The sequence below is a fragment of the Heptranchias perlo genome, chromosome 1 (genome assembly GCF_035084215.1).
Source record: "Heptranchias perlo isolate sHepPer1 chromosome 1, sHepPer1.hap1, whole genome shotgun sequence".
Taxonomy (NCBI): Eukaryota; Metazoa; Chordata; class Chondrichthyes; order Hexanchiformes; family Hexanchidae; genus Heptranchias; species Heptranchias perlo.
The window spans coordinates 163,792,760-163,818,298 of NC_090325.1; the positions used below are offsets into that span (position 1 = coordinate 163,792,760).

At 44.7% G+C, this 25,539-nt stretch overlaps 1 protein-coding gene across 1 annotated transcript in view; it reads left to right on the forward strand.

The window, feature by feature from the left end:
- Window positions 1–25,539, forward strand: part of adad1 (adenosine deaminase domain containing 1 (testis-specific)) — a 110,123-nt gene that overhangs the window by 35,384 nt on the left and 49,200 nt on the right. Inside the window, exons 6-7 of the mRNA XM_067970967.1 lie at window positions 7,551–7,676; window positions 18,555–18,681. Of these exons, the coding sequence (XP_067827068.1) occupies window positions 7,551–7,676; window positions 18,555–18,681 (253 nt within the window). The remainder of the gene's footprint in view (window positions 1–7,550; window positions 7,677–18,554; window positions 18,682–25,539) is intronic.

Here is a 25,539-nt window from a genome sequence, read left to right on the forward strand (position 1 = left end):
TCAAAATTGGCCTTTCCCCAATTTGCACACATCAGGGTCACACATACCTCAATGAAATAAATGACCAAATCATCTGTTTTAATGATGTCAGTTGAGGGATACATATTGGTCATGACACTGGGAGAACTCTCCTCTTCAAGTAGTGCCATGGGATTTTTTATGTCCACCTGAGAGGGCAGATTGAGCCTCACTTTAACACCTGATCTGAAAGATGACACTTTCTCAGTACCACTCTGTAGTATCAACCTAAATTATGTGCTGAAATCCTGGGCTGGGGCTTGAACCCACAACCTTCTAACTTAGGCGATAGTGCTACCACTGAGCCAAGGCTGACACTTTTAAGGTGAAGCAATAAATCACCAAGATTTACAAAGTGTCCATTTTGGAAACATACATGAAACTGACACTTTGTAACTTACCTGCTGTTTCCAGTGATCGTCGCCAGGCTATTCATTTCAGTGGGCTCCTCAACATCTAAATTACGTTCTTGACCTCTGTGCTAACTAAATGCTTCCCTTCTCGGGCACTGTTCTGCTTCTTTTCAAAACAGCTATCATTACCACTTTCTTTTAAAAAAAAATCCTTGAAGCCGTTGGCGTCGCTTAGTGTCACCCAATCTCCAACCTTCCTTTTCTCTCCAAAGTCCTTGAAAATGCTGTTGCCCATCTCTCCTGCATCTCTGTTTGAATCCCTCTAATCAGGTTTCCGCCACTCCCACAGCATTGAAATGAACCTAACCAAAGTTACGGACGACATTGTCTGTGACTTTCACCTTAATGCAGTATCCTTCCTCGATCTCTGAGTAGCATTTGACATGGTCGATCACGCCATCGTCCTCCAACACGTCTCTTCCATTGTCCAGTTCGATGGGACTGCCCTCACTTGGTTCCATACTTGCTAACTGATCTTAGCAAGAGCATCTTTACCAGCGCCTTCTCTTTACGTCCCTACACTGTCACCTCCGGAATCACCCAAGGATCCCCCTCTTCCTCCTCATCTTTATGCTACCCCTAGATGTATCATTCCACACATAAGGGGTCAGTTTCCACATGTACATTGATGATGTCCAGCTCTCCCTCTCCAACAACACTCTCGACCCCCCCCACTGCCTCTTTGCTATCAGATTGCGTGTCTGACATCCAATCTTGGATGAACCATAATTTCTTTGTTAAATACGGGAAAAGCAAAACTACCATCTTCAGCCCGTGGCATAAACTCCGTATCCTCGTCACCACCTCCATCCCCTACCCAGGCACTCTCAAACGGAACCAGACTGTTTGCAATCTATTTGATTGCATATCCTCTCTATCACAAAGATGCCTACTCCCACCTCTAACATCGCCTGCCTTGCCCCTACCTCAGCCTATCTGCCTCTCAAACCCCTATTTGTGCCTTTGTCACCACCAGACTCAATTACTCCATTACTGTCCTGGCCATTCTCCCACCCCCTACCCACTCGCCCCACCATATTTGACGGTATTTTCAGCTTTCTATGCCCCAAGCTCAGAATTCCTTCCCTAAGTCTCTTTGCCTCTCCGTCTTAAAGATCCTTCTTAAAACCAACCTCTTCAACCAAGCTTTTAGACACCCTCCTAATCTTTCCTTTGTTGATTTGGTGTCCATTTTTTCCTTGTACCTCTATGAAGCATCTTGGGATGTTTTCCCACATTAAAGACACTATATCAATGCAAGTTCATAGAATGGTTACAGCACAGTAGGAGGCCATTCGGCCCATTGAGCACGTGCTGGCTCCTTGTAAGAGCAATCCAGTTAGTCCCATTTCCCCGCTCTTTTCCCGTAGCCCTGCAAATTTTTTCCCTTCAAGTATTTATTCAATTCCTGTTTGAAAGCCACAATTGAATCTGCTTCCACTACACTTTCAGGCAGCGCATTCCGGATCATGACTGCTTGCTGCATAAAAAAGTTTTTCCTCATGTCGCCTTTGGTTCTTTTGCCAATCACCTTGAATCTCTGTCCTCTGGTTCTCGACACTTCTGCCAATGGGAATAGTTTCTCTTTATTTACTTTATTATAACCCTTCATGATTTTGAACACTTCTATCAATTATCCTCTCAACCGTCTCTGCTCTAAGAAAAACAACCCCAGCAGTCTATCCACGTAACTGAAGTCCCTCATCCCTGGAACCATTCTCGTAAATCTTTTCTGCACCACCTCTAAGGCTTTCACATCCTTCCTAAAGTGCGGTGCCCAGAATTGGACACAATACTCCAGTTGTGGCCAAACCAGTATTTTATAAAGGTTCAACATAACTTCCTTGCTTTTGTACTCTATACCTCTATTTATAAATTGTAAACAATTTTACAACACCAAGTTATAGTCCAGCAATTTTATTTTAAGCTCACAGCTTTCGGAGGCTTCCTCCTTCCTCAGGTGAACGTTTGTTGGAAACTACCCTTTCCAACAAACGTTCACCTGAGGAAGGAGGAAGCCTCCGAAAGCTTGTGAATTTAAAATAAAATTGCTGGACTATAAACTTGGTGTTGCAAAATTGTTTACAATTGTCAACCCCAGTCCATCACCGGCATCTCCACATCTATTTATAAAGCCCAGGATCCCGTATGCTTTTTTAACTGCTTTCTCAACCTGTTCTGCCACCTTCAAAAATTTGTGCACAGATACCCCCAGATCTCTCTGTTCCTGCATCCCCTTTAGAATTGTACCATTTTGTTTATATTGCCTTTCATTCTTCCTGCCAAAATGTACCACTTGGCACTTCTCTGCATTAAATTTCATGTGCCATGTGTCTGCCCATTCCACCAGCCTGTCCATGTCCTTTTGAAGTCCATTACTGTCCTCCTCACTGTTTACTACACTTCCAAGTTTTGTGTCATCTGCAAATTTTGAAATTGTGCTCTGTACACTCAAATCCAAGTATTTAATATGTATCAAAAAAGCAGTGGTCCTAGTACCGACCCTGGGGGGGACACCACTGTATACCTTCCTCCGGCACGAAAAACAACTCTTCACCACTACTCTCTACATAAGAACATAAGAAATAGGAGCAGGAGTAGGCCAATCGGCCCCTCGAGCCTGCTCCGCCATTCAATAAGATCATGGCTGATCTGATCCTAACCTCAAATCTAAATTCATGTCCAATTTCCTGCTCGCTCCCCATAACCCCTAATTCCCTTTACTTCCAGGAAACTGTCTATTTCTGTTTTAAATTTATTTAATGATGTAGCTTCCTGGGGCAGCAAATTCCACAGACCTACTACCCTCTGAGTGAAGAAGTTTCTCCTCATCTCAGTTTTGAAAGAGCAGCCCCTTATTCTAAGATTATGCCCCCTAGTTCTAGTTTCACCCATCCTTGGGAACATCCTTACCGCATCCACCCGATCAAGCCCCTTCACAATCTTATATGTTTCAATAAGATCGCCTCTCATTCTTCTGAACTCCAATGAGTAGAGTCCCAATCTACGCAACCTCTCCTCATATGTCCACCCCCTCATCCTCGGGATTAACGGAGTGAACCTTCTTTGTACTGCCTCGAGAGCAAGTATGTCTTTTAAGTATGGACACCAAAACTGTATGCAGTATTCCAGGTGCGGTCTCACCAATACCTTATATAACTGCAGCAATACCTCCCTGTTTTTATATTCTATCCCCCTAGCAATAAAAGCCAACATTCCGTTGGCCTTCTTGATCACCTGCTGCACCTGCATACTAACTTTTTGATTTTCTTGCACTAGGACCCCCAGATCCCTTTGTACTGCAGTACTTTCCAGTTTCTCGCTATTAAGATAATAACTTGCTCTCTGATTTTTCCTGCCAAAGTGCATAACCAATATTTTCCAATATTGTATTGCATCTGCCAAATCTCCGCCCACTCACCCAGCCTGTCACTATCCCCTTGTAGGTTTTTTATGTCCTCCTCATTCTCTACTTTCCCTCCCATCATTGTATCATCTGCAAACTTTGATATGTTACACTCGGTCCCCTCCTCCAAATCGTTAATATAGATTGTAAAGAGATGGGGACCCAGCACCGACCCCTGCGGAACACCATTGGCTACTGGTTGCCAGTCTGAGAATGAACCATTTATCCCAACTCTCTGCTTCCTGTTAGATAACCAATCCTCCACCCATGCCAGAATATTACCCCCAATCCAGTGATTCTTTATCTTGAGCAATAATATTTTATGTGGCACCTTGTCGAATGCCTTCTGGAAGTCTAAATACACTACGTCCAGTGGTTCCCCTTTATCCACCCTGTACGTTATGTCCTCAAAGAACTCAAGCAAATTTGTCAGACATGACTTCCCCTTCATAAAGCCATGCTGACTTTGTCCTATTAAATTATGTTTATCCAAATGTTCCGCTACTGTCTCCTTAATAATAGACTCCAAAATGTTACCCACCACAGATGTTAGGGTAACTGGTCTATAATTTCCAGCCTTCTGCCTACTACCCTTTTTAAATAAGGGTGTTACATTAGCAGTTTTCCAATCTGCCGGGACCTTTGCCGAGTCCAGAGAATTTTGGAAAATTATTACCAAAGCATCCACAATCCCTACTGCCACTTCCCTCAAGACCCTAGGATGTAAGCCATCAGGTCCAGGGGATTTATCCGCCTTGAGTCCCATTAATTTACTGAGTACCAATTCCTTAGTGATTTTAATCGTATTTAGCTCCTCCCCCCCTAGAACCCCCTTTTTGTCCAGTGTTGGGATATTCTTAGTGTCCTCTACCGTAAAGTCTGAAACAAAATATTTGTTCAGCATTTTTGCCGTCTCCATGTTTCCCACCATTAATTTCCCGGTCTCATCCTCTAAGGGACCTACGTTTGCCTTAGCCACCCTTTTTCTTTTTATATAACTGTAGAAACTCTTGCTATCTGTTTTTATATGTTTTGCTAATTTATTTTCATAATCTATCTTCCCTTTCTTAATCAATCCTTTAGTTACTTTTTGCCGTCTTTTGAAGACTTCCCAATCTTCTATCCTCCCACTAAGTTTGGCTACCTTATATGTCCTTGTTTTTAGTCGGATACTATCCTTAATTTCTTTACTTAGCCACGGATGGCTGTCATTTCTTTTGCACCCTTTTTTCCTCAGTGGAATATATATTTTTTGAAAGTTGTAAAATAACTCCTTAAATGAACACCACTGCTCACGTACTGTCTTACCTTTTAATCTATTTTCCCAGTCCACTTTAATCAATTCTGCTCTCATACCATCATAGTCTCCTTTATTCAAGCTCAGTACGCTTGTTTGAGAACCAACCTTCTCACCCTCTAATTGGATATGGAATGTAACCATGTTATGGTCACTCATTCCAAGGGGATCCTTAACTAGGGCATTATTAATTAATTCTGGCTTATTACACAGGACCAGGTCCAAGGTTGCTTGCCCCCTTGTTGGATCAGTTACATACTGCTCAAGAAATCCATCCATAATACACTCAATAAGCTCTTCCTCAAGGCTGCCCTGCCCAATTTGATTTGTCCAGTTAATATGATAGTTAAAATCCCCCATAATTTCTTCACTCAGAGGGTTGTGAATCTTTGGAATTCTCAACCCCAGAGGGCTGTGGTTGCTCAGTCGTTAAGTATATTCAAGACTGAGATCAATAGATTTTTGGCCATTAAGGGAATCAAGGGATATGGGGATTGGGCAGGAAAGAGGAGTTCAGGTTGAAAATCAGCAATGATCTTATTGAATGGCGGAGTAGACTCGAGGGGCCGTATGGCCTACCCCTGCTTCTTTTTCTTATGTTCTTATGACTGCGGCAAGTAAGTTACTTGCACACATCCAAACACACCTGGATTAAACCCGGAAGTGGGCGCGTTGGAGTCGGCTTGCGGTCGTGCTCCAAAAATTAAATATTTTAACTCCCCACCCGTTCTGGGGGGTTAAAATTTCCCCCCTAGGGATCGGCCCTGTTGATCTTCTTTGTACTGCCTTCTACGCTTGAATGTATCATTTGTTTCTTGTGTAACATAGTACCATAGAGTTATCTCAGTGTGTTATGTACATGTTTTTAAAAAGAGCGCATGCACCTACATATGCAATTTTTCTTTGTATATTGTTGTGCCAAAGCCTACCTAAAGATAAATTACCACTTCTGTGCTCCACTCGCAGATTCTTGCCCACCAGGATTATATATCAGAAAATCTGGCAGGCACAGTCCTTGATTTTCCATTCAATAAAATTAATGGATGGAAAATTCATGACTGCTCCTGTGCAATTTTTTGATATAAGGAAAGGACTTGCATTTATCTAATGCTTTTCACAACCTCAGGGCATCCCAAAGTGCTTTACAGCCATTGAATACTTTTGAAAGTGTAGTCACTGTTGTAATGTAGGGAAACACGCCATACCAATTTGCGCACAGCAATGTCCCACAAACAGCAATTAGATACATGACCAGATAATCTGTTTTGGTGATGTTGGTTGAGGGAGGACGCCGGGAGAATTCCCCTGCTTTTCTTCGAATCGTGCCATGGGATCTTTTACGTCCACCCAAAAGGGCAGACAAGGCCTCCGTTTACTGTCTCATCTGAAAGATGGCACCTCCGACAGTGCAGCACTCCCTCAGTACTGCACTGAGGTGACAGTTTTGGATTTGTACTCAAGTCTGTGGAGGAGGGCGTGAACCCGCGACCTGCTGACTCACAAGTGAGAGTGCTACCACTTAAATATATGCTTCCAGTGGGCGAGGCTTTGCACCAGGAGCGCAGAAGTGGAAAGTTTACCTTATATTTTCCCCCTCCTCTCTTCACCCCCATCAAGGATGTACTTACCCGTGAAAAAACAGCATGGGAATATTTTAAGCACTGTTTGCTAGGTGTGGTCACCTTGGTCAAGTAATCGTCCTTCATTCCTTCCTTCCTGAAGTTGTCATGTGCAAAAACTTGCTCCAAACCACACCCACCGGTTTTTGTCCTTTACTGTAAGCTGTGGTCATAACAGATGTCTATTTACACACAGTCTAGAAGTAACTCATCAATTTTACTTTTAGAATGGGGGATGCGGGGGGAGAACATTTTAAAACATAATAGATCTGATTTTCACTTACGATACGTTTTAACTTGAGTTTTCCTTTGCTTATGATTAAGTACCCTAGTTCACTTCTAGTTCATCACATACTTCTCTATAGCCACTTTACTATGTTTTTCATGATTTAAAGATTTTTAATCTAATTTAATTTAAAGATGTTTCCCCTTCTTCCGTTTTCAGTGCGAGCAGATTTAAATTCATTGGCACATTTCATTTCTCATCAATTTTAAGACCTAGTATAATTATTATTTGCCATCTTTGAATCATTTTTGGTGCTTCCATCTTTTCATGGTGGCCAAAGCTAGATACAAACTATAAATGTGGTCTTGACAATGATTTATGGAATATAACTTCCTTGAACTTGCATTCTCTTTGCTTTGATAATTGCTTTACAATACTTATTTATCATGGCATCCTTATTGTTTGATCATATTGTAATCTTTTATTATTTCTGTATAAAAATTCATATGATTGTGGCTTATTCATATTCAGAGTTATATATACATTAAATACCTTTAATATCTTTTTATAGAGGGAAGGAATTCATATTACAAAGCTGTTTCTATAGCCTGCAGAGATGTGTTCAACAAGCTGACTGCCAACCTGCCTGAACACCAGAATTGTGGCAGCTCTTTGGCTGCTTTTGTAGTTGAAAGACGTAAGTAGAATGCAGTTAGTAACTCAAAGGCCCAGAAATTCGATCGCACCCGTAAACAGGTGGAGGAGGTGTCTTCACGTGGTGAATCATCGAGCACATGTGCAGGAGCTGGGGAATGGGGATAGGGAGGGCGAGATCACATACTAAATCAAAAGCAAAATACTGTGGACACTGGAAATCTGAAATAAAAACAAAAATGCTGGAAATACTCAGCAAGTCAGGCAGCATCTGTGGAGAAAGGTGATAACGCTCGTCAGAACTGGAAGAAGTTGAACATTTAACAGTTTTTAAGCAAGTACAGAGCCAGGAAAAGGTGGAGTGGAAGGGAGGGGAGGAAAGAACAAAAGGGAAGGTCTCTGATAGGGTGGAGGGAATGAGTGATTAAATGACAAAAGGGATGATGGTGCAAGGCAAGGAGGGTGGTAATGGAACAAGTAAAGAAACAAAAGATGGGTCTAGAGGAGATGTAAATGGCAACATCAGAATCATTACCAGCACCTGCTGCCTGAAAAAATGAGAGCAGTGGTTATGATTTGAAGTTATTGAAATCAATGTTGAGTCCAGAAGGTTGTAAAGTATCTAATCATTAAATATGTTTAATACCTGCATAGATGAGGTGCTGTTCCTTGAGCTTCATTGGAACAGTGTAAGAGGCTGAAGTCAGAGCGGGACTGGGAGTGGAACAGAGAATAAAATAGCAAGCAACCAGATGGTCAGGGTCACGCTTGCAGACTAAGCGAAGGTGTTCAGCAAAGCGATCACCCAATTTGCGTTTGGTCTCCCCAATTTAGAGGAGACTGCATCGTAAGCAGCGAATACAGTATACTAAATTGAAAGAAGTACAAGTGAATTGCTGTTTCACCTGGACGGTGGGGAGGGAGGAGGTGAAAGGGCAGTTGTTGCATCTCCTGTGTTCGCATGGGAAAGAGAACAGGTGTTGGGGGTGATGGAAGAGGGGATCAGGGTGTCGCGGAGGGAACGGTCCCTTCAGAATGCTGAAAGGCGAGGGGAAGATGTGCTTGGTGGTGGCATCGGGCTGGAGGTAGCGGAAATGGTGAAGGATGATATGTTGAATCATAGAGGGTTACAGCGTGGAAAGCGGCCATTCGGCCCATCAAGTCTGTGCCGGCTCTATGCATGAGCAATTCAGCTAGTCCCATTACCCCGCCCTATCCCCGTAGCCCAGCACATTTTTTAGTTTCAAGTACTTATCCAGTTCCCTTTTGAAGGCCATGATTGAACCTACCTCCACCATTCCCTCGGACAGTGCATTCTAGATCCTAACCACTCGCTGTGTAAAAAAGTTTTTCCTCATATCACCTTTGGTACTTTTGCCAATCACCTTAAATCTCTGCCCTCTGATTCTTGACCCTTCCTCCAATGGGAACAGTTTCTCTCTATCTACTCTGTCTAGACCCTTCATGATTTTGAACACCTCTATCAAATCTTCTCTCAACCTTCTCTGTTCCAAGGAGAACAATCCCAGCCTCTCCAGTCTGTCCACGTAATTTAAGTCCCTCATCCCTGGAATCATTCTAGTAAATCTCCTTTGTACCCTCTCTAAGGCCTCCACTTCCTTCCTAAAGTGCGGTGCCCAGAACGGGACACAATACTCCAATTGTGGCCGAACTAGTGTTTTATAAAGGTTCATCATGACTTCTTTGCTTTTGTACTCAATGCCTCTATTTATAAAGCCCAGGACCCCGTATGCTTATTTAACCGCTTTCTCAACCTGCCCTACCACCTTCAACGATTTATGCACATACACCCCCAGATCTGGACGGTGGGAGGCTGGTGGGGTGTAAGGTGAGGACAAGTGGAACCCTATTGTGGTTCTGGGAGGGAGGGGTAGGGGTGAGGGCGGAAGTGTGGGTAATAGGACAGACACGGTCGAGGGCCCTGTCAACTACAGTGGTGGCCATCCTCAGTTGAGGAAGCACTGGTGTGGAAGGTGGAATCATCAGAACAGATGCTACGGAGATGGAGAAACTGGGAGACGGGAATAGAGTCCTTATAGGAAGCAGGGTGGGAGGAAGTGTAATCAAACTAGCTGTGGGGGTCAGTGGGCTTATAGTAGATATTGGTTGACAGCCTTTCTCCAGAAATGAGATAGAGAAGTCGATGAAGGGAAGGGAAGAGTCGGAGATGGACCATGTGAAGTCTAGGGAAGGGTGGAAATTGGAAGCAAAGTTGATGAAATTTTCCAGCCAGGAGCGAGAGCAGGAAACGGCACCAATACAGTCATCAATGTACCGGAAAAAGAGGTGAGGGAGGGGACCTGAGTAGGACTGGAGCAAAGAATGTTCCACGTATCCCACAAAAAGGCAGGCATAGCTTGGACCCATATGGGGTTCCCATTGCGACACCTTTTATTTGGAGGAAGTGAGTGGAGTCAAAGGAGAAGTTGTTCAACGTAAGGACAAGTTCAGCCAGGTGGACATGGGTGGTGGTGGATGGGGACTGGTTGGGCCCCCATTCTAGGAAGAAGTGAAGGGCCCGCAGGCTGTCCTGGTGAGGAATGGAGGTGTAGAGGGACTGGGCGTCCAAGGTGAAAAGGAGACGGTTAGGGCTGGGGAATTGGAATCTGTTAAAGTGGTGGAGGGCATCGGAAGAGTGACGGATGTAGGTGGGAAGAGACTGGAAAAGGAAGAGATCGCATACTAGTTCTGCTGCAGAAGACTCAGATGCTGACTTCCAGGGCCCGGCCTACCGAAGAATGCTGATGGGCATATATCAGGAAATGCTAGGTGCACTGGGCAGCCTGCCAGCGATCTTACGCACAAAGTTGCAGAGCATGGAGGAGTCCAGCTCCAACTTGTGTCAAGTCTTCACACAGAGAATGGAGACCATGTTATCCAACGTGGACCGAATGGTCAGGCCTGTCAACACCACAGTGGCACACCCCATCATGGAGCCTGGGGGAATCTAGGACAAGGGGATATAACCTTAAAATCAGAGCCAGGCCATTCAGGAGAGAAGTTAGGAAACACTTCTTTACACACAGGGTGCTAGAAGTCTGGAACACTCTCCCACAATAAGCAGTAGACGCTAGCTCAATTAATAATTTTAAATCTGAGATCGATAGATTTTTGCTAGCCAAAGTATTAAGGGATTGGAGCTAAGGCGAGTAAATGGAGTTAGGATACAGATCAGTCATTATATCATTGAATAGCAGAACAGGCTCGAGGGGGTGAATGGCCTATTCCTGTTCCTATGTTTCTCTCGTGACAGGTCTCTCAGCTGCCATGAAAGTATAGACGACTGCTTTGGGGCCAATGTTCACAGGGACTTTTCAGAGCTTCACCTCACTTCTGCACTCTGTTCTTGCACAATACCATAGGAGTGCTTATGCCCAATCTCTGGAGAGTGGCCTTGGCTCCATGGGAGAGGCACCTGCTGTCCTCTCTCAGGATGACAATATGCCTGTTCCCCTACCACAAACTCCATTCCCTAGCCATCCATCTGCTGGCCATTGTCACAGGCTGAACCAGACTGTTCAGAATCTTGGCATCCTATTTGACCCTTAGCTGAGCTTCCAACCCCATATTCACTCCATCACAAAAACTGCCTACTTCCATCTCCGAAATATCAACAACAAAAGCAACTTGAATTAATATAGTGCCTTTAACGTAGCAAAACATCCCAAGGCACTTTGCAGGAAGTGTTTTCAAATAAAACTTGACACAGAGCCACGTAAGGAGATATTAGGCAGATGACCAAAAGGTTGGACAAAGAGGTAGGTTTCAAGGAGTATCTTAAAGGTGGGCAGAGAGGCTTAGGGAAGGAATTCCAGAGCTCAGGATGTAGGCAGCTGAAGGGACGGCTGCCAATGGTGGAATAATGAAAATCAGTGCTGCGCAAGAGGCCAGAATTGGAGGTGCTCAGAGATCTCGGAGGGTTGTCGGGCTAGAGGAGGTTACAGAGATAGGATGGGGCGAGGCCGTGGAGGGATTTGAAAACAAGAATGAGGGTTATAAAATCGAGGCTTTGCCAGACCGGGAGCCAATGTAGGTCACCGAGCACAGGGATGATTGGTGAATGGGACTTAGTATACAGGCAGCAGAGTTTTGGATGAGTTCAACTTTACAGAGGATGCAAGGTAGGAAGCCAGCCAGGAGAGCATTGAAATTGTCAAGACTAAAGGTAACAAAGGCAAGGATGAGGAAATCAGCAGCAGATGAGCTGAGGCGGGGTGGAGACGGGCAATGTTACGGAGGTGGAAGTAGGCAGACTTGGTGATGGGGAGGATATGGGGTCAGAAACTCATCTTGGGGTCATATAGGATGCCAAGGTTGCGAACTGTCTGGTTCAGCTTCAGACAGTGGCCAGGGAGAGGGGTGGAGTCGGGAAGAGAGTTTGTGACGGGGACTGAAGACAATAGCTTTGGTCTTCCCAATATTTAATTACAGGAAATTTCTGCTCATCAAATACTCTATGTTGGACAAGCAGCGCAACAAATCAGGGGCAGTGGAGGGGTGACGAGATAGAGCTCGTTGACGTCAACATACATGTGGAACCTGACGTCATGTTTTCGAATGACGTCTCTAAGGTGCAGCATGTAGATGAGAAATAGTAGAGGGCTAAAGATAGATCTTTGGGGGACTCCAGAGGTAACGGAGTGCGTAGAATCATAGAATGGTTACAGTACAGAAGGAGGGGCCTTTCGGCCCATCGAGCCCATGCCGGCTCTTTGTAAGAGCAATCCATTTAGTCCCATTCCCCCGCTTCTTTCCTATAGCCCTGCAAACTTTTTCCCTTCAAGTATTTATTCAATTCCTTTTTGAAAGCCATGATTGAATCTGCTTCCACCACCCTTTCAGGCAGCGCATTCCAGATCATAACTACTCACTGCGTAAAAATGTTCATCCTCACGTCGCCTTTGGGTTTTTTTGCCAATCACCTTAAATCTGTGTCCACTGGTTCTCGACCCTTCTGCCAATGGGAACAGTTTCTCTTTATTTACTTTATCTTAACCCTTCATGATTTTGAACACTTCTATCAAATCTCCTGTCAACCTTCCCTGCTCTGAGGAGAACTACCCCAGCTTCTCCAGTCTACCCACGTAACTGAAGTCACTCATCCCTGGAACCATTCTAGTAAATCTTTTCTGCACCCTCTCTAAGGCCTTCACATCCTTCCTAAAGTGCATTGCCCAGAATTGTGGCCGAACCGGTATTTTATAAAGGTTCAACATAATTTCCTTGCCTTTGTACCCTATGCCTCTATTTATATAAAGCCCAGGATCCCGTATGCTTTTTTACCCGTTTTCTCGACCTGTCCTGCCACCTTCAAAGATTTGGGCACATGTACCCCCTTTAGAATTATACCATTTAGTTTATATTGCCTTTCCTCATTCTTCCTGCTAAAATGTATCACTTGGCACTTCTCTGCGTTAAATTTCATGTGCCATGTGTCTGCCCGTTCCACCAACTTGTCTATGTCCTCTTGAAGTCTATTACTATCCTCCTCACTGTTTACTACACTTCCAAGTTTTGTCTCATCTGCAAATTTTAAAATTGTGCCCTGTACACCCAAGTCCAAGTCATTAATATATATACAAAAAAGCAGTGGTCCTAGTTCCGACCCCTGGGGAACACCACTGTATTCCTTCCTCCGCTCCGAAAAACAACCGTTTACCACTATTCTGTTTCCTGTCACTTAACCAATTTCGTATCCATGCTGCCACTGCCCCTTTTATTCTATGGCCTTCAATTTTGCTGACAAGCCTATTATGTGGTACTTATTCACAGTCTTTTGAAAAAGCCTTTTGAAAGTCCATATTCACAACATCAACTGCATTGCCCTCATCAACCCTCTCTGTGACCTCATCAAAGAACTCAATCAAGTTAGTTAAACAGAGAAGCAATTGCAGGAGATTCTCTGGCTATGACTGGGTAGATAGGAATGGAATCAGAAGAGGGCAGTCCCACCCAGCTGGACGACAGAAAAGAGGCGTTGGAAGAGGATGGTGTGGTCAACTGTGTCAAAAGCTGCAGGCAGGATGAGGAGGGATAGTTTACTACGATCACAGTCACATTGGATGTAATTTGTGACTTTGATAAGGGCTGTTTCAGCGCTGTGACGGGCTGAAACTTGATTGGAGGGGTTCAAACATGGAGTTGCAGGATAGATGGGCACGGATTTGAAAGGCAACAACACATTCAAGGACTTTGGGAAGGGAAGAGAGTTTGGAGATGGAGTGATAGTTTGCAAGGACAGAGGGGTCAAGGGTGGGTTTTTTTGAGGGGATGATAACGACAGATTTGAAGGGGAGGGGGACAGTACATGAGGAGAGGGAACCATTAACAATATCACCCAATATGGGGGCCAGTTTGGTGGGAATAGGGTTGAGGGAGCAGGAGGTGGATTTCATAGTCAAGATAAGTTAGGAGAGGGCATTAGGGGAGATAGGAGAGAAACTAGAGAAAGATACGAGTTCAAGGCCAGAGCAGAGGGGTACTTTGGGGAATCTTTGGCTTGGTGGGCTAGGGTAAGGGTGGGAAGTGGCAGAGGCAGCTAAATGGACGATCTCAGTCTTAGTGACAATGTAATCCGTGAGCTCCTCACACTTGTTGGAAGTGAGGATGGAGAGGGCAGGGGAGAGGGGTTTAAGAAGACTGTAGTGGAGAAGAGAAGCAGAGGGTTACCTTTGCATTTCAGGATGATCTTGGAATAGTGAGCAGTTTTGGCAGAGGAGAGCAGGACCTGATAGTGCTTTATGTGGTCCATTTCTGGCGGTGAATGAATAAATCGGTTATCCACCTTAAACATTCAAGTCTTCGTCCTTTGAACTTAAGGGAACGGAAAAAGGAGCCGTACCGGGGGAATGACCAGGGTGAGAGAGGGTAAAGGTTTTACTAGGTCAAGGGCATCAAAGGTGGAAGTGTGGGTGTGATTGAGCAGATCAGTAGCTGCAGAAATGCCGAGGCGATTGGAGGGCCAAATGCTAGACAGTTGGGAATTTGTAAGTGACATTGGGGGAGTTTTTTCCAGGGGCGGACGCAGGAGGAAGTGGGGTTGGGAGGATGGAAGGTATTGTGCGTGGAGAGAGATACAAGGAAGTCATTTCAGATGGCCTTATCTGTGATTGACACGATGGGAGTAGAGAGGACACATGAGAATACAGTGTCGAGGGGTGGCCGTGAATATGGGTAGGCGAGTTTATAAAGTGGGAGGGTTTAAAGGAGGATAGGAGAGCAGTGAACTCAGAAGACAGAGGGCATGATGAGTTAAGATGGAGGTTAAAATCACCAAGGATGAGAAGTCGCTCAGTGCAAAGGCTGAGGGAGAAAAGCGGTGAAGATATCTCAGTGAGAAACTTGCTGTGGTATTTGGGGGGGGAGGTAGGATTTTGAAGGAGATGCGAGGGGTGAAACCAGGTGAGATGCTGAAAGGAGAAGGGCCAGAGTAGTAGTGGGACCGACCAATGTATGATTTGGTGATACTGCCCGTCTCCGTCCCTGCCTCAGCCCATCTACAGCTGAAACCTTCATGCTTTTGTTAACCTCCAAATTTGACAATTCCAATGTTTTCCTGGCTGGCCTCTCATCTTGCACCCTCCATAAAATTAAAGTCATCCAAAACTCTGCTGCCCATATACTAACTCGCACCAAGCCCGATTCATCCATCACCTCTGTGCTCGCTGACTCACATTGGCTCCTGGTGCAGCAATGCCTTGACTTCAAAATTCTCATCCTCATGTTCAAATCCTTCCATGGCCTTGCCCCTCCCTATCTTTGTAACCTCCTCCAGCCCAGCAACTGTCCGAGAACTCTGCGTTCCTCCAACTCTGGCCTCTTATGCATCCTCCACTTTCTTCGCCCCACCATTGACAGCCATGCTTTCAACCATCTAGGTCCTAAGCTCTGGAATTCCTTCCTTAAACCTCTTCGACTCCTCCTTTGAGACGCTCCTTAAAACATACGTCTTTGACTGATTACACTCCTGTGAAGCACCTTTGGGACTTGTTACTACATTAAAGGTGCTATATCAATGCAAGTTGTTGTTGCCTACTCCCCTGCCACCCACACTACTAGTGCTCTTGTTAGTGCCACAGAGCCAACTGGGACAGACTGTTCCGGCAAGCCGAGGTGATATAGTCTGTAGCCGGGCCTTCAAGGCCCACAGCTACTCAAAGTCGCCCTCCATGGCCATCTTCCGTCCTCAGTAACCTTCCACCTCCCAAGCTGTGGCAACTGGGGAAACACATCTTAGAAGCACTAGGATAGGAAAACCAGCACACAAGACAGGCTTGCACAAGGGTGAATTGTAATTATTCCTGTTAATGATAACATACACTGTGACGATATTTGTTTCATAAATTTGTTTTTTTTTGTTCTGGATTTGGTGTTAATATTTATTTTTGTAGTGAAGTGATGGCAAAACCCATAAGGCTGGACTGAAAGAAGCCAGTCGGATGGTGGCAGTAAGGACGGTGGTGATAATGTTTGTGGGACTGTTGGTGTATTGGGGATGGGAAGGCTGATTTAAGTGGAGCACTCTTTGATGACCTGGCCTCAAAGCTCTGGCAGCTAGGCTCACTGGTGGTGCCTCTCCTGCAGCTCCTCTTGCTGCACTTCTTGCCGACCAGATAGTGATAAGCCTGGTCCCTCGTGATGGCAAAGTTGTGAAGCATGCAGCAGACTACCACAAATCTGGATTCCTGCTCAGGGGTGTACTGCAAAGGTCCTCCAGAATGGTCCAGGCAGCGGAAGCATTGCTTGAGCACAACGATTGTTTGCTTGATCATGGCTCTCATTGCAGGCCAGCTCTGCAGCTGTGCCTGGGTTCCTAACCATGAGCCATGTCCGGAAGGGATAACCCTTGTCACCCAGTAGCCAGCCTGTAACATGACGGCCTGGTTGGAATAAAAGCGTCTCAGAGGACTGGCACAGGGTGAAAGAGTCATGACTGCTGCCAGGATACCGGTGACAGACCTGCATGAAGCACTTCCTGTGGCCGCAGACATTGAGGGAAAGGAATCCCTTGTGATCATTTGATAAAGATACCAGGCTGATGGCTGGTATCAATGTGGGTTCAGTCTATGGCACCATGCACTCTGGGTAAGCATACTATGCGGGTGAAACCTAGTGCTCTCGCATCCTGCTTTGCTCTATCCATGGGAAGCAAGATGTAGATGCTTCTGCTGGTGTAGAGAGCCTCATTGACCTCCTTGGTACAGCGTTGGACTACAATATGTAGATGGGATATGTAGGTGATACCACCTGCTGCAGCCTGGAAAGAGCCTGTGGAATTAAAGTTACGGGCCACGGTGACCGTGACAGCCACAAGCGGTGCTGTCCATGCCCTAGTCCGAGGCATAGCTGGGTGACAGCCTACTTTGCGAAGTGACGGTTCCTCAAGCATTGCTCCTCAGTAAACTTTCTTTAGGATAAGTGCTCCCTGAATACCCACTGTGGATATGGCCTCCTGCGCTGTGCCTCTTCTGGCAGCTGTTTTTGCTTTCTGCTGTCCCCCTTGCTGCTCCCCTTCATTATCCAGCCCCGAAGACAGCCTTATATGAACAACCATAACTGCAATCAAACTATGAGGCAGCCAACCATAATGCAACACCAGGAAAAACTTACTCTCTTTAGACAAAGTGAACAAACTAGCAACTAAACTGTACATTCTGCATGATGCCTTTAAATAGTGCTGGTGAAGGATCCTTCCTGCCGGTTTACGCCACCTGTTGCTAGGCGAGATCAGCACGTGGTGAGTCATACACTGGAGTATATCAAGATCACAAATCGGTTCTGCAAGAAGCACAGGACCCTAATTTAAACAACCTATTCAGCTTTTAGCATAATTCTGACGAGCACTGCTGATGCCTACGGAGTTACTTGTACCAATATGGCAGGTGGCTCACCTCCGCCTCATAATGAGCGTGCCCTTCTTGCCCGCCATATTGAAGGTTTAGGAGGCCATTTAGAGCCCAATAAACAGGCGCTGCGCGGTCGAATTTCTAGGCCAAAATATGATTTGAAAATTATTTTCTGACTGTATTAACCCTGAGCAGATAACACTCCTATTGTGCCATCCCCAGTGCTTAAAAATGACAAACCTTAAGCCTGCAATTGCAGCTTGCTTTCAGGATTATCATATGTATTGCTTTGATGCTGTTAAGTCAACTGCAAGCTATACCTATTGTAATTGTGGATTACATTTAGGAAAGATGTGATTGTTCATGTTAACGTGAACGTAAAGATGATGTTTCCACTTGTGGGGGAAACCAGAACTAGGGCACACAAATATAAGATAGTCATTAATAAATCCAATAGGGAATTCAGGAGAAACTTCTTTATCCAGAGAGTGGTTAGAACATGGAACTTACTACTGCAAGGAGCAGTTGAGGCGACTAGCATAGATGCATCTAAGGGGAAGCTAGATAAATGTAAGGGAGAAGGGATAGGATTAGATGAAGTCGGGAGGGAGGAGGCTCATGTGCATAAACACTGCCATGGACCTGTTGGGTCGAATGGCCTGTTTCTGTCCTGTACGTTCTATGAAATTCTATGTAACATCATTACCTCAGTCATCTGGTTACCTTCATTCAAAGAATGTAGAAGGCCATACTAACTTTTTTTTGCATTTTGCCTCTTCTGGAAAAAGAACTGACGTGACAGCCCAAGGAATGTATATCGAATGCTACGTGAAAAGGAAGAGTGACAGGCGTGCTGTCTTGATTTAGGCCCCAATTTATTGTTTTGATGCACAATCAGAAATCTTCATTTTCAGTCAGAAAACCAAACCTTTTTAAAAATTTCTCAATCTAGTAAGCGGTTGTGTGTAGTCTTGTACAGTATTAAATGCAATCAAGTTCTAAGTTATGGAACTAATTTTCTACTGAGCATTATATTAACGTTTTTTAAATTTTAGATGGACAACCTTATGAAGTTGTTGCCGTTGGAACAGGGGAAATGAACTGTAATGATCCTTTATATTCTGAAGGCCGAATCGTGCATGATTCCCATGCTGTGGTCACTGCAAGACGCTCACTGTTGCGGTAAAGTATATGGTATTCTAAATTGAGAATGTCAGTATTAGACGTATAAGGCTGCAAACTTTTATTGTGTTAGAAATATCGAATGCTTGATTTTTTAGTTCCTGATAGATACAGTATAATGATTGTAGTTGTGAAAACAGAGCCAGGCTGCTGCCTCACAGATGGAATCGACATAAGACTGAAAGAAAATAAAGACTTGTATTTATATAGCACCTTTCACGACTCCCAGTCCCACTCCATAGACTTGAGCATAAAATCTAGGCTGACACTCCAGTGCAGTACTGAGGGAGTACTGATAAATGTTGACATGGAAATATGACAAAAATAGTGACGACAGGAAAAAAAGGTTATGGCAGGTAGTGCAAACATGCATAGTATTTTTTTAAATATGTAGAATCTTATAGCACAGAAGGAGGCCATTCGGCCTGACATGCCTGTGCCGGCTCTTTGAAAGAGCTGTCCAATAAGGCCCCACTCCCCAGCTTTTTCCCCATAACCCACTTGCCAGTGGAAACAATTTCTCCCTATTTGCTCTATCAAAACCCTTAATTATTTTGAATACCTCTATTAGGTCTCCCCTTAACCTTTTCTGCTTTAAGGAGAACAATCCCAGCTTCTCCAGTCTCTCCACATAACTGAAGTCCCTCATCCCTGGTATCATCCTGGTAAACCTCCTCTGTACCCTGTCCAAGGCCTTGACATCTTTTCTGAAGTGTGGTGCCCAGAATTGTACACAATACTCCAGCTGAGGCCTAACCAGTGATCTCTAACGGTTTAGCATGACTTCCTTGTTTTTGTATTCAGTACCCCTATTTACAAAGCTAAGTATCCCATACGCTTTCTTAGCCACCTTATCAACTTGCCCTGCCACCTTGAAGGTGGCAGGGCAAGTTGCTCTTGCACCCCCTCAAAATAGTACCATTTAGGTTATCAAAAGCAAAATACTGCGGATGCTGGAAATCTGAAATAAAAACAGAAAATGCTGGAAATATTCAGCAAGTCAGGCAGCATCTGTGGAGAAAGAAACAGAGTTAGCGTTTCAGGTCGATGACCTTCCATCGGAACTGGCGAAAGGTCATCAACCTGAAACGCTAACTCTGTTTCTTTCTCTATAGACTGCCTGACTTGCTGAGTATTTCCAGCATTTACCATTTAGATTATACTGGCTCTCTATGTTCTTCCCAAAATGCATCACTTCACACTTATCCACATTAAATTGCATCTGCCATGTGTCTGCCCATTTCACCAGTCTGTCTATATCCTCCTGAAGTCTGCTACGTTCCTCACTATTTACTACGTTGCCAAGTTTTGTATCATCATTTCGAATATCAATCGAAATTGTACTCCCTATGACGAAGTCCTGATCATTTATATATAACAAGAAAAGCAATGGTCCTAATACTGATCTGTGGGGGATCCCACTGCGTACTTCTCTCCAGTAAGAAAATCATCCGTTCACCACTTCTCTCTGCCTCCTATCCCTTAGCCAATTACGTGCCCAAGATACCACTGTCCCTTTAATCCCACGGGCTTCTATTTTCCAAATAAGCCTGCTATGTGGTACTTTATCAAATGGCTTTTGAAAGTCCATATGTACAACATCTATTGCACTACCTTCATCAACCCTCCCTGATACTTCATCAAGTTAGTCAGACACGATTTGCCTTTAACAAATCCATGCTGGTTGTCCCTTATTAACCCATGCTTCTCCAAGTGAGAATTAATTTTGTCCTTGACAGTGGTCTCTCGAAGTTTTCCCATCACTGATATTAAACTGACCTGTAGTTACCAGGTTCATCCCTCTCCCCTTTTTTGAATAGGGGTGTAACATTTGCAGTCCTCCAGTCCTCTAACACCACTCCTATATCTAAGGAGGATTGAAAGATTGTGGTCAGAGCTTCTGCTATCTCCACCCTTGCTTCCCTCAGCAACCTAGGATGCATCCCATCTGGATTGTTAACTTGTTAAACTTGTTAACTTTGAGTGATGCCAATCTATTTAGCACCTCCTTTCTATCTATTTTTATCCTATCCAATATCTCTACCCCCTCCTCCTCTACTGCGACAATAACTTCATCCTCTTCTTTTGTGAAGATAGATGCAAAGTACTCATTCAGTACCTCAGTCATGACCTCTGCCTCCATAAGAAGATTTCCTTTTTTGTCCCTAATCAGCCGCACCATTCCTTTAACTATCCTTTTACTTTTTATATGTTTATAAAAGATTTTTGGGTTCCCTTTTATGTTACCCGTTAACCTTTTCTCATATTCTCTCTTTGCCCTTATATTCTTTTTCAATTTTCCCCTGCATTCTCTGTATCCTGCCTTATTTTCTACTGTATTCTGTACATGACATTTGTCATAAACCTCCTTTCTCTGTTTTATTTTAACCTCTATTTCCCTTGGATGCCCTATCTTTCCTCCTTTTGGGAATATGCTTGGCTTGTACCCAAACTATCTCTGCCTTGAAGGCCTAACATTTACTGTTTCCTTGGCCAATCTTTGTTTCCAATCCACTTATGCTAGATCCCTTCTCAAATCACTGAAATTGGCTTTCTTCCAGTTGGGTATTTTCACAGTTGATTTTTCTTTGTCCCTTTCCGTAACTATTATGATCACTATTATCCAGATGTTCTCCCACTGAAAGACACTCCACTTGCCCTACTTCATTCCCCAGGACTAGATCCAGCACTGCTTCCTTCCTGGTTAGGCTAGAAACATACTGATTAAGAATATGTATATATAATCTAGAGATATGATATAGATATAAGGTACTTAGTAAACCAATCACTAAAGTGTGTTTCTCAGTTGGGCTGTGCGATGAATATTGCTGTTATTACATAGAGTTTTACAGCACAGAAACAGGCCTTTCAGTCCAACAGGTCTATGCCGGTGTTTATGCTCCACATAAGCTTGCTCCCACCTTACTTCATCTCACCCTATCAGCATATCCTTCTGTTCCTTTTTCCCTTGTACTTATCTAGCTTTCCCTAAATGCATCTATGCTATTCGCCTCAACCACTCCATGTGATAGTGGGTTCCACATTCTCACCACTCTCTGAGTAAAGAAGTTCTGCTGAATCTCTTATTGGATTCATTAGTGACTATCTTGTATTCATGGCCCCTAGTTTTGGACTCACCCACAAGTGGAAACATCTTCTCTAGGTCAAACCCCATCCTAATTTTAAAGACCTCCTATCAGATCACCTCTCGGTGTTCTCTTTTTCTAGAGAAAAGAGCGCCAGCCTGTTCAGTATTTCCTGATAGTTGAACCTTCTTAGTCTGGTATCATCCTTGTAAATCTTTTTTGTACTTTCCTCAGTGCGTCTATATCCTTTTTGTAAATTGGAGATTAGAACTGTGCATGGTACTTTAAGTGTGGTCTTACAAAGGTTCTATTTAAGCTTAACACAACTTGTCTGCTTTTGAATTCTATTCCTCTAGAAATGAACCCCAATGCTTTGTTTGCACTTTTTATCGCTTTGTTAACCTGCATTGCTACTTTTAATGATTTGTGAATCTGTACCCTCAGATCCCTTTGCGCCTCTACCCCATTTAGACTCTTATTATCCAAGGAGTAGGTGACCTCCTTATTCCTCCTACTAAAATACAACACTTCACACTTAATCAAAAGCAAAATACTGCGGATGCTGGAAATCTGAACTAAAAACAGAAAATGCTGGAAAAGCTCAGCAAGTGATGCAGCATCTGTGGAGAAAGAAACAGAGTTAATGTTTCAGGTCAAAGACCTTTCGTCAGAACTGGAAGATGTTAAAAGAGTTAAAGTTTTTAAGCAAGTACAGAGCCAGGGAAAGGGGGAGGGGGATGGAGGGGAGGGGAGGAACGAACAAAAGGGAAGGTCTGTGATAGGGTAGAGGGCAAGTGTGATTAAATGATAAAAGGGATGATGGTGCAAGGTAAAGAGGGTGGTAATGAGACAAGTTAAGAGATAAAAGATTGGTCTATATTAGCTGTAAATGGCAACAGCAGAACCATTACCAGCACTTGCTGTCCGAAAAAATAGGCGCAGTGATTATGATCTGAAGTTATTGAAATCATGTTGAGTCCAGAAGGTTGTAAAGTGTCTAAACGAGAGATGAGGTGCTGTTCCTCGATCTAACGTTGAACTTCATCGGAACAGTGTAAGAGACCGAGGACACAGTGGGAGTGGGACGGAAAATTAAAACAGCAAGCAAACAGCTGGTCAGGGTCATGCTTGCGGACAGAGCAGAGGTGTTCAGCAAAGCGATTACCCAATCTGCATTTGGTCTCCCCAATGTAGAGGAGACCGCATTGTGAGCAGCAAATACAGTATACTAAATTGAAAGAAGTACAAGTAAACTGCTGTTTCACCCGGAAGGAGTGTTTGGGGCCCTGGACTGTGGGAAGGGAGGAGGTGAAGGGGCAGGTGTTGCATCTCCTGTGCTTGGACGGAAAGGTGCGTGGGGAGGAGAGCGGGTGTTGGGGGTGATGGAAGAGTGGACCAGGGTGTCGTGGAGGGAGCGGTCCCTTTGGAATACTGAACGGGGAGGGGAGGGGAAGATGTGTTTGGTGGTGGGATCACGCTGGAGGTGACCGAAATGGTGGAGGATGATACGTTGAATGTGGAGGCTGGTGGGGTGAAAGGTGAGGACAAGGGGGACCCTATCATGGTTCTGGGAGGGAAGGGGTGAGGGTAGAAGTAGGTGAAATAGGACGGACATGGTCAAGGGCCCTGTAAACTACAGTGGAGGGGAATCCTCGGTTGAGGAAAAAGGAAGACATATTGGAAACACTGGTGGAGAAGGTGACATCATCAGAACAGATGACACTGAGAAACTGGGAGAATGGAATAGAGTCCTTACAGGAAGCAGGGTGGAAGGAAGTGTAATCAAGGTAGCTGTGTGATTCGGTGGGCTTATAATAGATATTGGTTGACAGCCTATCCCCAGAAATGGGGATCGAGAAGTCAAGGAAGAGACGGGAAGAGTCGGAAATGGTCCATGTGAAGGCGAGGGAAGGTTGGAAATTGGAAGCAAAGTTGATGAAATTTTCCAGTTCGGGGCGAGAGCAGGAAGCAGCACTGAAAGAGGTGAGGGAGGGGACCTGAGTAGGACTGGAACAAGGAACGTTCCACGTATCCCACAAAAAGGCAGGCACAGCTGGCACACGTACGGGTTTCCATAGCGACACCTTTTATTTGGAGGAAGTGAGTGGAGTCAAAGGAGAAGGTGTTCAACGTTAAAACAAGTTCAGCCAGGCGGAGGAGGGTGGTGGTGGATGGGGACTAATTGGGCCTCTGTTCAAGGAAGAAGTGAAGGCTACCCTGGTGGGGGATGGAGGTGTAGAGGGACTGGATGTCCATGGTGAAAAGGAGACGGTTAGGGCCGGAGAACTGGAAACTGTTAAAGTAGCGGAGGGCGTCAGAAGGATCGCGGATGTAGGTCGGAAGAGACTGGACAAGGGGAGAAAAAGTAGAGTCGAGATAGGAGAAAGTAAGTTCCGTGGGGCAAGAACAGGCTGAAACGATGGGCCTCCCAGGGCAGTCCTGTTTGGAAAGGGGGTAGAACCAGACTGGGCGGTGTTGGGGGACTATGGGGTTGGAGGCCATGGGGGGGAAGATCTCCAGAGGAGATGAGGTCAATGACTGCCTGGGAAACGGTGGTATGATGTTCGGCAGTGGGGTCATGATCCAGGGGGAGGTAGGAGGAGGTTTTTGGATAGTTGGCAGTCAGCCTCCGCAAGGTAGAGATCTGTTCACCACACAACAACAGCACCGCCCTTGTCAGCAGGTTTAATGTTGATAAGTCACATGGGCTGGATGGATTGTTTCCTAGGCTATTGAAGGAAGCCAGGGAGGAAATAGAGGATGCTCTGAGGATCATTTTCCAATCCTCACTAGATACAGGGGAGGTACTGGAAGACTGCAAACGTAGTACCGTTGTTTAAAAAGGGTATGAGGGAAAGGCCAAACAATTATAGGCCGGTCAGTCTTACCTCGGTGGTGGGCAAACTATCAGAATCAATACTGAGAGATAGGATAAACTGTTACTTGGAAAGGCATGGATTTGTTCAGGGAAGGTCATGCCTTACAAATCTGATTGAATTCTTTGAGGAAGTGACAAGGAGGATTGATGAGGGTAGTGCAGTGGATGTTGTCTACATGGATTTTAGTAAGGCATTTGACAAGGTCCCACATGGCAGACTTGTCAGAAAGGTAAAAGCCCATGGGATACAGGGAAATGTGGCGAATTGGATCCAAAATTGGCTCAGTATCAGGAAACAAAGGGTAAAAGTCGATGGATGTCTTTGCGAATGGAAATCCGTTTCCAGTGGTGTGCCACAGGCTCGGTGTTGGGTCCCTTGCTGTTTGTGGTATATATTAATGATTTGGACTTGAATGTAGGGGGAATGATTGGCAAATTTGCAGACGACACAAAAATTGGCCGTCTAGTTGATAGTGAAGAAGATAGCTGTGGACTCCAAGAAGATATCAATGGGTTGGTGGAGTGGACGGAAAAGTGGCAAATGGAGTTCAACCCAGAGAAGTGTGAGGTAAAGCACTTAGGGAGGGCAAACAGTAAAAGGGAATATGCAGTAAACGGGAATATATTGAGAAGGGTAGAGGAAGTGAGAGACCTTGGAGTGCATGTGCACAGGTCCCTGAAGGTGGCAGTACAGGTAGATAAGGTTGTGAAGAAGGCATACAGAATGCTCTCCGTTAGTAGCTGAGGTATAGAAGACAAAAGCAGGGATGTAATGATGGAACTGTATTTTTTTTTATTCGTTCATGGGATGTGGGCGTCGCTGGCGAGGCCGGCATTTATTGCCTATCCCTAACTGCCCTTGAGAAGGTGGTGGTGAGCTGCCTTCTTGAACTG